Below are 13444 nucleotides of genomic sequence, written 5' to 3' on the forward strand. Positions count from 1 at the left end.
CACCATTGATGAACCACACAAACAATATTATATCGTTTTGAAACAGTACCGCAATGTGCATGTACAGTTAGTTGTGAGGAACGCGCGCACACAAAACTTGGCACAAGACCAGTGAATGGCAGCCGAGCAGAGAGAAAAGGGTCAATAAGCCTCAGTTTAAATGTACAGCGCAATCACCGCCACACAGACACTCATGTGATTCGACAATCAGTCAACTATAGGCAAGACTATTGACAATTCTGATTTGACTATGTAAATCCTTAGTCAGGGATAGCCCTAGTATTTTTTAACTACAAAATACAAAACATTGAAGTATTTTGATTCAAAATATGAAGGTGTTCATCCACCATTTCAATTACAAATGACAAAATCCTATTTTGTATTGGAAATACATATTTTAAATACATGTATCATAAATACTGCCCATCCATGGCTATTTATAAGTATGGAATAAGTAATAACATAGCTCATATTTCATGTTGTACCAACTGGATATGTTATTTCGCATAGGTGTGTTTCTGTAGATTAAGATTCATGAATACTGTTCAAATTCCTTATTTCATTGTTGCAATGTTAATAGTATAATGTTGTTTACTTAATATGCAAAATAAGACTTTAATGCTCATCAATGAGGCTGAAGAGAAGAACATTTCATTATGTATCTTATTAGCCATTTAGTCAGACTCACTTTTACAAATACATCTTCATTTATTTCACATACATTTTTTTTTACCTTTACTTTAAAGTTTTCACAATCTAAATGATTCAACAACAAAATGAGGAACTACCACAACAAAGTCCAAATTTCCTACTGGGGAAAATTATGCAAATGTCACTGTAGTAAAATTGACACATGTATTTTGCCAACCAGCAAAGGTACAGTCAAAGTAATAAAAAGAGACAAAAATAGGACAAAAAGGTGGTTCATGTAGGTACTATGACCAATACTGGGTCATCTTTATGATGATCCAAGTGTTATATTAGATCCTGAACAGTGTTTGAGGACTGATTTTTGCAAAACATTTGCTCAACATTTTTCATAAATAAAATCTTTTTTCTTCTATTTTCATTGATAAATAATATATATTTGTTAATATTTAGGAGTCAATTGGGGGAGCAGGGACATATAATCACCCATATAAGCCCTTCCTGTATCCATGGAAACTTCAAAAGTCTAAAGAAAGTTCTTGCTGAACATATGGGGTATATCAATTTTGGCTAATGCATCCCATGAATATTGCTATGAGTAGTTATTTTGAATGAATATGTACATACATGTACATAATGAAGCATTAGGTACACATATGCAATGTATCGAACATAGGAAATTGTGGTCTGTTTCATTGATTTGTTCAGTGAATAAGCATGGCGCAAGACTAAACAAAGAAGGTTAATAGCTTAGATACAAATTTGTACTGTACATGGTTCAGCAGAGTCTGTAGATCCAACCCAAAACGAAATGTCCTTTTTGGACATATAAATTTCAAAAAGCTGATAACTGACACCTATTCCCTTCAGGTCCCCATGGCAGCAGCAGTTATCACTCCTCATCCATGTTGAAGAAGTTTCCCGCTGGAAATTACATAAGAGAATTTCCTACTACGATCTTCTGTATTTGAAACACAGTATCCAAGCATTATGTCAAGATCGAGTGAGATAAGGTACTGCTCATCTTGTTATGATGCCCCAAACTTACTCACTACCACTCTCCCTGGTGCAGTGGGAAGTTCAGTAGTCTGATATTCATAAAAATACATTGTACTTTGGGCAATTCCACAATCCAGAATCTTGGTTCTATATAAGAAGTCACATCATTTTCATGTTAAAACGACGAGGACCAGCTTGTCCCTCTACTGAGTCAACGTTAGTGCCGTTAGACTTTGAGCGAGGCACATATTCAACATCAATGTTGTTTTTATGTTTTCCTTTCCCTCTGCTCCAAACAAAAAGGAGCAGGAAACAAAACAAGACCACTCCCAGGAATGTGAAACAACCCATAGCAGTTGACACTAAAATAGTCTTTAGGTCTAAACCGAGGGTCACACCGGCCGTCCCATTGGCAGTGGTATTGCTGGGATCCGTGTAGTACTGGGTCCTGTTAGCGTACAGTGATCCCAGACTTTTCACCGCCAATGAAGTCATCAGAGTGTCATTCCCAGCAGTGTTGGAGGCAAGGCAAAGGTACACTCCGCTGTCTTGTACCTCTGCTGACTTGATCTCCAGTGTACCATTGTTGTGGACAGTAACCCTACCATGGCTCCTACTTGTCAGAACTCGTCGACGTGGGGACAACCAGGACACAATGGGTCTTGGTGTCCCCTCAGCATTGCAGCGCAGCATCGCCTGCTGGCCCTCATCCACCGTGATCGTTTGAGTTTTATTCTCACGAATTTTTGGCTTGGTACATGTCACGTAGTAAGACAGGAGAGTCTCCTTAAACTCCTTGAAAGGCCTGCCACGAATACCTTCAGGTGTGCTGCACTCTGGCTGTGAATCCCCAAAGAAGATGGAGTGCCTTTTCTGTAGGATCCACATGAGACGACAGTCGCAAACCAAGGGGTTGTTGTCAATCAGAAGAACCTGCAGAGTCTCAGGAGACTGAAAAACACCCTTCTCCAGTGTATCCAGTCTGTTGTGAGAGACATTGAGGACTCTGAGTCCCCGCAGGCCCTGGAAGGCATACGGTTCAATGGCGGTTAGCTGAGCTCCAACCAAATGGAGCTCTTGAAGCCGGACCAGTTCCATCAGCATCCCCCCTTCAATGTGCCTAATGCGGTTGTAGGACAGGTTGAGGTGTGTTAGGTAGGGCAGATGCTTCAGGGCTTGGTATGGGAAGGAGGACAAGTTGGTGTTGGTTATGAATAGGCTGGTCAGGTTGAGGCCGTGCAGGGTATTGGCCGGCACATGGTCTAGTGAAGGCCAATTATCAATTTCTAAATTCCGCAGCCGAAACAACTTTTTGAATGAGTAAGGATGCAAAGTGCTGATGCTGAGGTATCGTAGATGGAGGCTGACCAGGTTGTGCAGGTGAGAAAGGGCCTCAGTGGGTACAACTGTAAGGTTGCACCTCTCTAAGGTTAGCATCTCCAGGCTTAAAAGTCCACTGAATGCACGGTGAGAAATGTAAACCAGATCATTGTCACCCACTTCCAAAAACTTTAGATTGTGCAGGTCCTGAAACATGTAATCCAGGAGGATCACAATCTTGTTGTCACTTATATCCAGTCGGGTAAGATTTGTTAAGCCTGTGAAGACGCCCAGAGGAATGAGTTTGATGCGATTGCTCTTGAGACTAAGCAAGTGCATGTTAAACAGGGCGTTGAAAGCTCCAGGCTCAACATAACTGATAATATTTCCACTGAGATCAAGTTCCTCAAGCCCAGGGAAGGCAACAAAGTCATCAGGGTTGATCATTGTCAACTTGTTCTTACTCAGGTCCAGGATCCTGGTCTCTGTTGGGATGCCGTCCGGGATGGTGGGCATGCGCTTGCGGTGACAGACAACTGCCTTGCTCTGGGCCGAACACTCGCAGCGCGAGGGACATCCCAGGGTAGAACTCACAAAGACAGCCACAAGGGCCAGTCCCAGGAATGGTTGCCAGCATGAGACAACCGTGTGCAGCATGACTTTGCTCATACAGTCCACCATTCTGTCACGGTTCTGCAAGAAAGAAAGGGAGAGAACAAAGAGAGAAAGGAAGAGGTTAGTTAGCCACTCAGGATGGACCTTAATTGTAGCTGGGTTTCTTTAGAATGACTTAATATTACAAATAATGTGGCAGGAAAAAATAGCCTTTACTAGTTTTGTATAAAATGACAACAGACTGGACGGACCTCGCCGCAAATAAATGTCTCATTCTTGCCATTCTCTTCCCATGTAGTTATTTATCCAAATACAGGACAGTTAAACTACTGGGCTTCAAATTTTGGTGGACATATCCTAATGTTTGAATGTATCTACCTTTTTCCACCATCATTTGAATCTGTCTGCTGTCTTTGTTTTCCTTTCATCCATGGGATACTCATCAAGGCACAACAACGCTGGTGAGTGTTTGCAGTTACTTTGATTTTCTCTAAATCTTAATAATTGTTGTAGTAAAATAATTGTATGACTTCAATTTTGGTGTTTTAACAATTTCACAAAACTTTTTTTGATAGTGTTTACTGCAAATCTAAGCCAGATGAACATAGGGTTACCAAACTTGCTGCATCTTTACTTGACAGTGTTCGTTTTTTCACACAAATTATCTGTCTCTGTTATCTGATAATATTAAAAAGACACTGCACCCTATCTTCTGGAAGAAACAACCCCAAACAGGCTAAAATGGCAGAATGAAAGAAATCAATCATGAAAAAAATGCTTGGCCCATTTTGCAGTTCATGGTCTATGTGATCAAACCCAATCAACAAGTAAAAATTGTTGAAGCGCATTATTCAGTGTTGGAAGAATATTATGATTTTGATTACAAGCATTATCATGAAGGTCACAAAAACCAATTAACAAAGGTCTCATGATTAATATTTTTTAATCCAGTTCAGATGTATTAAATCACTTATTCTGGAAATTGTACATCTCCATTCAATAAATCCAATGGCAAACAAAACTCAATCTGACAGATATGGCCTCAAGTAATTTCAATTTTGTGCAGGGCAAAAATTTATAAATGAATGAAATGAATGAAAGATTCAGTTGTATCTTTATACAACATTTAGAGTGGGGTATATATACACATATATATACTTTTCAAGTCACAAATGTGGGAACACTAGACTATTTCCAGAAGTCAATAAAATAAAAAAATTATCGATATAATAGCATTTAATACATAGTGATATGCTGGAGTGACATATAAAGTAGACTTAAATATTATAGATTAAAATGTATAATATGTACTGCTATAAATACAGTAGATACACTAAAAAAATTCTGTTAAATGGTTCAAGAAACATCTTAGTTTTAAAAACATAATTATTTCTTGTGTCAGGCTTTAGAAGGTTAAAACCAAAGACTGCTGTCATCCATAGATCACTGAAGAGCGATTGTGAAGCTCATTGTGGCTCCAGCTGTTGCCTTCTTGGCAGTGCCTGACTCGCCTAACTCTTGGCTAATCCAAAAATGGGCAAAGAGGTGCAGTGTTGGTGGATCTAGGGTGGGCCAAATGAAGCCTGGTTGCTGTGTCTAGTCTAATTATGAACTTTAAGCATTAATATAATTTAAATGGGTGAGTTCTTTAAAATTAATTCCAAGTTCGGCATTTTAATATGGGGGCATATGGGGATTGACCTGGTTATTCAGCCAGCCTCAGGTGGCCATTCGACAAACTGCAGCTTTTGGCACCGGTGTTGGCTTCGTTTTTTAGTCTGGGAGGTTGCCGCTTGGTTAAAACACAGCCTGGTCCATCTTAAATCTATTTGTTACGCATAGGTCTACTCATATATATCACATAAGCACTTGCTCACAGTGTATCATATAAGCACGTGAAGATGAGCAGATATATGACCTGAATGCACTGTTTGCCACAAACAGACTGGGTGACAGGTTGCAACGATTGCAAACCATCCCTGCTTCATTTGGTGTGTCATGGGCTGTGCTAAATTTAACCAATGAGAGGAATAATTTGAATTTCTCTCCAGGCTCTTAACATGCTAAGATATTATGGTGCAAAGATAATATGATGGCACATCTATCTAAAGGAAAACATTATGTAAACCTAAAAAGTCTATTAAATGGACAATATAAGGAAAATCTGTAGCTTAAAGTGCTAAGTACCAAGCGCTCATTTGTCAGCTAAGTGAGTTGTAAGTGACACAAATCACAAATTGAAACACAGCATTAAGTATGACAATGTGCACAATAAAACTAGACATTTAACTGTTTTCATACATTTACAATTCATTTTACCAAAATGCAGGCACCACATTCATGTGCTCTTAACAAATGAAACATGGGCAATGTGTTAAGTCACTGGATATTTTCACTTATGTCTATTTCTGTTACACAGCATCTAGATGGTGATGCACTGACTTTGTGTTCGTGTGTGTCATTAGCATATGTTTTATGGATCTTTTTAATGTAAATGTAAATATTTGTTTTTGTTCATGGCATCTATGTGTATCAGTTACTGATATTCATAGATGTTTTCATTTTTGTATCTTTACTTTCCCTTGTCCCCAGTTTGCTATAAAGCTCTATTGTTACAGTTAGTGGGCACCGTATGACTGGCTCTCAGTTGCTGCTGACTTGTATAACATTGCCAAATTTGCACTGGCCTGTTTCAGTGTTCAACAGCTTTATAATAGTTTATTAGTAGTGTAAGGCTAAATCCTTAGTCCCTGCATTAAAAAGCAAAACCTTTTTATATTATGCTCAACATTAATGCTAACATACTAATTGCCTGAGCAAAAACTGTCTTCACAAACACCTGTTATTGCTTCAGTTACTGCTGTTTTTTATTTTGTGTTTTTTTGTCCACATAGATTATGTAGGCTAGATCACAGTAGTAAATAATGGCGTGCACGTGAATACATTTTTGATTAATAAAAAAAATAATTAATCAAAATGTATTAATAAAATTAAAAATTAAAAATATTTAAAAAATAATAAATAAATTTAAATAAATAAATTAAAAAAATAAAAAAAGATTGGGGGTCATAGTGAGGTTGAACAACAAAGAGATGGGGTGTGAAAATGGGTGTTGGTATTTAGACACGTCCGGCCTTATCCTCTATTAGCGGTGGTGGGGGTTGATCACCAAAAGGTGAAGACAGGTGTGAAAAGGGGTTTGTGTATATGGGATGTCCGGTGTTATCCTCTAAAAGCGGATGTTTGGGAGTGGCTTTAGCAGTCAGTTGTATATATAGTGGGCTAGTTTTTTGACTTACATCTGACCAAGAGCGTGGAACAGGGTGACTGAACGATTTTTGGGTGAATCCGTATTGGACAGAGCTATCTTCGTGCAGAACAACAACGCCATCTTTGCAGCATCACAATCATGGACGTCACAGGTAATCAATTGGGAGTAATGACTCCAAAACGACGTATAATTATAGATCATGTTGCAATGAGTATGGCTCCAAGAAAGAAGACTCCCCCAACAGCATTGGCTGATTTTCTGGACCGAAAGGCTTGGCCTCAGTATGAATGGGCAGTATAAGATTTTAGAATGTCAGGATTGTTGTTTGAGCACGGAACAGTTCATCTTTATACAAGAGAGCTTGATGAAATTTTTCTTCGTGAAAGCACACTGCACATTAGTTTTTTAGCCAAAGACTGGAATTACTTCAGAAACAAAGTCTGTAAAGATATGAGTGCTTCAAAAGGAGTCTATACCACACAATGGTGCGGCTCTGTGCCTGGAGAGCTCTACTGTGTAGAGACAGACCTTGAAGTCTACGATCCAGAATCCTACATATTTTTTAGATCATGCAAGGACGATTCTATCATTCAGAATGCAAGGATGGGGACCACAGAGCAACAAAAAGGCTACCCCATCACGTCTAAAGAGTGGGGACGTGGTTCAGGACCGGCTTTGTGGTCCAGTGGGGAGAATGGGATAGAACCCTTGAAGTCTTCTCGCACATTGATAAATTATTCAGATGGTATAAACCTTATGTTAGTTATGTAGGGATCAAAAGAAAACTTTTTGGTCCTGAGGACAAGGAAGATGAACAACAAACAAGTTACGAGGACATGTGCAGCGGGCGAGGATCTATCGAGCACCCCTAAATATTTTCCATTACTCCAGGATGATGTCGTCGATAACTCACGGGTGGATGACTATGGCAAAGAACTGGGGAAAAGACATTTAACATTTCTCATTCCTGAAGAAAAATCAGAAGAGGACAAGAGCAGGGTCAAGCCGTTTAAGGGTGCCTGTTTGGACGCTCTGGACTGTTGCGACAAGGACACATCTCCTAACACTACTGCTAGCAGTATTATACAGGTAACCGTAGCTTATTATTTATATGACATACTGCAGCAAAAAGCTAAACAAACGTGTGTATTGCGCTTATACAGATAAATAAAGCAGAAAACAACCTCACACATGCACTTGGCTTAAATGGGTAGTTAGAGTGGAGGACAGTGTGAGCACAATAGTTAAGGAATCTCTGGACATCTGGAAGGGGGAACAACACTAAAAACATCGTGTATAAGATGAGAGCACTGTTGTGTGAAGCTGTTAACAATGCGATATGTGACACAGATAGGACACTATGTTGTTCTAGATTTGACAAACAGACAGAATGTGTTAGATGAATGACTTCGGGATGGCGTACCATGGTGCAAACGACAGCGGATAAATATGCAGATGTGAAATCTACTCTACTCGATATAGCAAATGTTTTTCCTGTGAACGATAATGAGTTTCATATGGGTCATGTGTTTTGTTTTTGTACTTTTAGCATTGATTTGTGTGTTTTAATGCTAACCAGAAAACAACATGTCGATGTTGCTGATGTGATGTATTGCTTAACTGAATCTTTGGTTTGTAAAAACATAGGTGCTTGTACTGATTTTCGGAAAAAGTGTATACTTGTAATCATTGCTGACGGATATGTTGCGTATGTCATTGGAAATAAAATACTTAAACACAGACATTGAAGCATCAGTCTTTGAAACAAAGATCATGGAGGAGGTGATGAGAAATATATACTATGCGACAGAAAACGCAGGGGGTTACGGAGGCAAGGAAAAACTTAAAAAGGTCATATATGACACTACCGGAGTTCGGTACACAGATTCAGACGTAGAAAACTGGCTCATGAAGCAAGATGCCTATACTCTACACAAGATGGCTCCAGTGCATTTTAAGAGAAACAAGGTTTTAGTGAATTAAATAGATTGGCAATTCCAGCTAGATCTAGTTGACATGTCCGCTTATTCTGCTGAAAATGATGAGGTACGCTATTTATTAACGTGTATAGATTTGTTTTCAAAACACACGTGTGTGTTGTTTAAAGAGTAAGAGTGTTAAATGCGTCACAGCATCCTTTAAAGATATCTAAGCTGAAGGTAGAATACCGCATAAAATTCAAACAGACGAGGGAAAAGAGTTCTTAAACAAAGATTTCGATGCGTTAATGAAAATGAATAGTATCGTACACTCTACCACATCAAATGAGATTAAGGCATCTGTAGTAGAGCGCTTTAACAGGACTCTGAAATCTAAAATGTGGCGTTATCTAACAGCCAATAATTCTAAACGATACGTAGATATATTGAATATTACAGGGAACATTTTATGAGCAAGAGATGCAAAAAGTTATTATAGATAAAAACAAAACATTTAAAATAGAAAAGATTTTATCTAGAAAGAAAAGACAAGGCGGGACATGGTGTTAGTCAAATGGGTCGGATGGCCAGATAAATTTAACTCGTGGATTTTGGAAAAACAGGTCATTCAGCTACCTTAGCAGCTTACAAACACATGTACATAAATAATGCATGTATATATAATGGATACAGAGGATTTTTTTTGTCACCCTGCCCAGCAACTCGTCTGCATTATTTTACCTGAGCAATACAATAGCAAACTTTAGAACGAAACTATCCAAGCCTTTACACTTTAAATCAGCATACGAGGTGGGTTTAATAGAAATACAATATCCAAAAACATGGAAATCTTTTTCAACAGAAGACTCAAAATTTGTTGTTCCAAAATCCAACAAGAGGGTAGTTCTATCAGCGACACAGGGATTCTATACAACAATGTCACAGATAATAGCTGAACTAAACAGTTGTTTATCTGAAAACGACATGGTTCACATTGAGTTTGATTACAACAATATTACCAACAGAGTAAGCATTTTGCCAATGAGAGACGTAGAATTAACGTTTCAAGGAAAACAAATGTTGGGATTCATCCCCGGAGTGGCTTTTAAAACTCACGAGGGAATTGCAACATTTAGATCTCAGCCACGAACTAACACAGCGTTGACACAGATGCCATATTTAGCGCCACATCCTGCCGATGTTAACGTAGGGATGTATAATATGTTTGTTTATTCCGATATTGTTGATAGTTATGTCCCTCTTTTAAGAATAGTACATATATTGGGGCCAAACAACCATATGATCACAAATACTTATGACAGACCACACTATCTGAGGCTCTGCAAAAAACACATAGTTTTCACATAGTATCGAGATTTCTCTCAAGACAGATCAGAATCAACATATCCCTTTTACGTATGGCAAAATGATAATAAAGCTATACTTTCGACCCGTAAAATATCAGTATTAGAAATGTACCATCCATATGCTCACAATGCGGACAAGTACGTTGCTTATTATACAGTCCAAGTGGGTGGTGACTTACCAGGATACAGTGGGCTCGGTGCTCAGTATGGTGTAGGGTTAGGGGGTATCTTTAGGGGTTTGTTTAGATTAGCATTCCCCTTACTCAAGAAAGGATTTACATTTGTTGCCCCTCATTTAAAGACAGCTGCTAAAAACATAGCTTCAGATATTATTACTAATGTCATGAACAGACGTCAAGAGGGGTCGGTATTTTCACAGGTTGACATACCGTTGGGGGACCGACTCATAACGCAATCATCAAACACATATCCTTAAAGGGGTATAATAGAGTGCCTTTTGAACTATGGAAAGGACGCTCTGCAGACACAGTTTGGATCTGGACTATTTTGCATGGATACAGCAGGTCATATGGACGACGCAACGGCTGGAGGACACAATGAGGGACTAGTTAAAAGAATGGAGTACACACAAGGTGGCCGCGTAGTGGAGCTAATATCCCCTTTACATTCTGACTTGTTTTTTCAAGACAAGTTAATGATAAATGGAGCAGACCTCAAGATAAAATTCATAAGAGCTAAAAACAAATTTTGCTTAATGCGCAACACTGTAGACGACTTTCGGGTTAACATTACGTCAGCAAGCCTGTTTGTAAAGAAAGTCACCTTATCTTCGGCTGTTAAGCTAGCGCATGCTAAGGCATTAACGCATGGCAATGTTAAATATCCTATAGACAGAGTCTGTCTTAAAAATTTAAGCGTCCCAACGGGCACTCGTGTTTGAAATCAAGAAAATATATTCTTGGGACAAATACCTAAATTTATTGAAGTAGGATTTGTAGATCGTGAGGCGTTTACAGGTAGTTATGCGTGTAATCCATTTATATTTAACCATTATGATATAGAGTTTTTATGTTTATACGTTGACGGCCAACAATATCCTTCAAAATCCTTTCAACCCAACTTTACCAGAGGGAATGCCATCAGGGAGTATCATTAATTGTACTCGGCAACTGGAAAGTACCTTAAAAACAACTCTATGGCCATAACCCGCTACGAATTTTGTAATGGATATAGTCTGTTCTGTTTTAACGTGAGCCCTGATGATGGATGTAGAGACCATATGTCGCTCATTAAAAACGGTAGTGTTAGAATTTTAGAAATCCGCTTCAACGCATAATAAATGCGTTTATTTACACCACATATGATTCTATAATTGAGATATCCTCTATAAGACAGGTTCTCATTGACTTTTTCTAACTTAACGATAGTATGAATATGACAGAATTGTCAAAAGTACTTGATAAGGTAGTAAAGCAGGGTGTCTTTCTTGGAGACTTTGCTAGTGATCAGCTTCCTCAGTTATTAAAAAGAGACCCGCCATGTTGGTGGTAAACAACACTGGGTCGCTATCTATATTGACAAGCAGGGTGTGGGATCATTCTTTGACAGTTTTGGGAACTCTCTGGTATACTCACATTTTCCTGAATCCTTTTCTGTCTTTCTCAACAGTAATTGTAAGTCCACGCAACATTCTGTTAGACAAGTGCAAAATGTGGATTCTGTAGTGTGCGGTCAGCATTGTGTGTTTTTTCTTTACCATATGGATAGAGGGTTATCTTATGACAATGTAATGACTAAATATAGTAATAAACGGTCATGCATTGATTTTATGGTGTGCAAAGTTGTGAAGTTATGCAGAATGTAACCAGTGTATCCAAGTATCAGATTCTTTTAAATGTGTATAATAATATTAGAAGTTGTGTGCCATTCATTATCAAAATGATTTATAGATTGAAACGTGTACGACAATGTTTTTTGTTATTCTGGTGATATAAATAAAAACACTTTGAATTGATAAAGTTATGTCTCTATGTATTTATTTAAAACCAATAACGATATACAATTAAAAAGTTATCCAATCACTCAATCGCATTTTAGGAGATACAAAGGGACTTGTTTCATTGTTTGCTAATCGATGCCCTCTGGTAACAAGAGGTGTAGATGGTGGTCCCGTAATAAGAGGAGAAGATTCTCGTTGCTCATGTTGTGAGAAGCAGTCACTCCTCTTATCAAATCATACACATGAGACCCTTTAATAATATTACCGTTAAACACAAACTCCCCACGTTCAGTCCATGCAGATATGTTTTCTGAGGAGGACATTTTATCCAAAAGCTTTATTCCTGCTGTTTTTTGGCATGTTTTTTTTTTAAATTTCAGTCTAATCCCGCCTTCCTCTTTTTTAATTTTGATACTGTGTCTTATTTAAAGGAATTTTACCTTTTAAAACATTGTAAGCTATTTCGCATAACGCTACCAAAAGGTCTGGTGAAGCAGATTTAATAATATTCACTCTCTGAGATGGAGATACTGCAAAGTTTGCAGTAAAGACAGGTTTCTTTTAATGCGATCAGACATGTTTATTTACTTTCTCTTAGGCACATACACAACAGGCAGGTCTGAAAGCAAGTCAGTTCTGAGTCTGAAATCGTCAGGTGTCTTAGCTTTAAAATCAATCATCAAATAACCGTAAGGAACACTTGTGGCATCGTCGAAACAATCCATAAAAAAATGACTCTTCCCAGGAAACATTTGTCTAGTCATTAGCATGACTTGGTATTTATCTCTGGGATTTTTAAACAAAACAAGATAATTGTTATTCAAATTAATAGTACAGCTAATGTAGTAGACCTAAATTTATTAGTTATGCATTTTAATAAATTTATGAGAATTGATACCCAATTATGAATTTTTAAGATTCATAAAATCATTTTATTTAATTCCTCTTTAAGGGCACCACCGGAGTTGTTATAATCCTAGAGTCTCCGGACCTCTAGGTAGTTTTGAATAATTATACAATTATTACTAGTGATCAGTTAGTTAATAATCGCTCAATTATCTTAAATCAGTCAGTCAGTCTCATATCTAAAGGGTCAATTCTCTTGGCAGGAACTATAAATAGGCAACACACACAGCTCTTGATTATATTACAGTGAATTTATTCTCTAACTAAGGTGATAAAAAGATGGTTGGATACAGGGAACATAAACATTTGCTGAACAATGAGCCTGGAGGTTCGATTGTGGGAAGCATTTGACTCATACGGCATAGAAGAGCTACTGAAAGTAAACTAATGCTATAATTTAGGAGTTAAAATGGACATCTGATCACAGGACGTGTGTTAA

At 38.0% G+C, this 13444-nt stretch overlaps 1 protein-coding gene across 10 annotated transcripts in view; it reads right to left on the minus strand.

Moving 5' to 3' along the window:
* Positions 1–708: 708 nt before the first annotated feature.
* The window catches only part of lingo2 (leucine rich repeat and Ig domain containing 2), a 241994-nt gene continuing 229258 nt past the window's right edge, over positions 709–13444 (minus strand). For all 10 annotated transcript variants that reach the window (XM_046030912.1, XM_046030916.1, XM_046030913.1 and 7 more), the window contains one exon: positions 709–3660. In XM_046030912.1, coding sequence (XP_045886868.1) covers positions 1807–3648 — 1842 coding nt within the window. In that variant the 5' untranslated portion in view covers positions 3649–3660 and the 3' untranslated portion in view covers positions 709–1806. The remainder of the gene's footprint in view (positions 3661–13444) is intronic.

Source organism: Micropterus dolomieu, linkage group LG19, assembly GCF_021292245.1.
Source record: "Micropterus dolomieu isolate WLL.071019.BEF.003 ecotype Adirondacks linkage group LG19, ASM2129224v1, whole genome shotgun sequence".
In the NCBI taxonomy this organism is placed as follows: Eukaryota; Metazoa; Chordata; class Actinopteri; order Centrarchiformes; family Centrarchidae; genus Micropterus; species Micropterus dolomieu.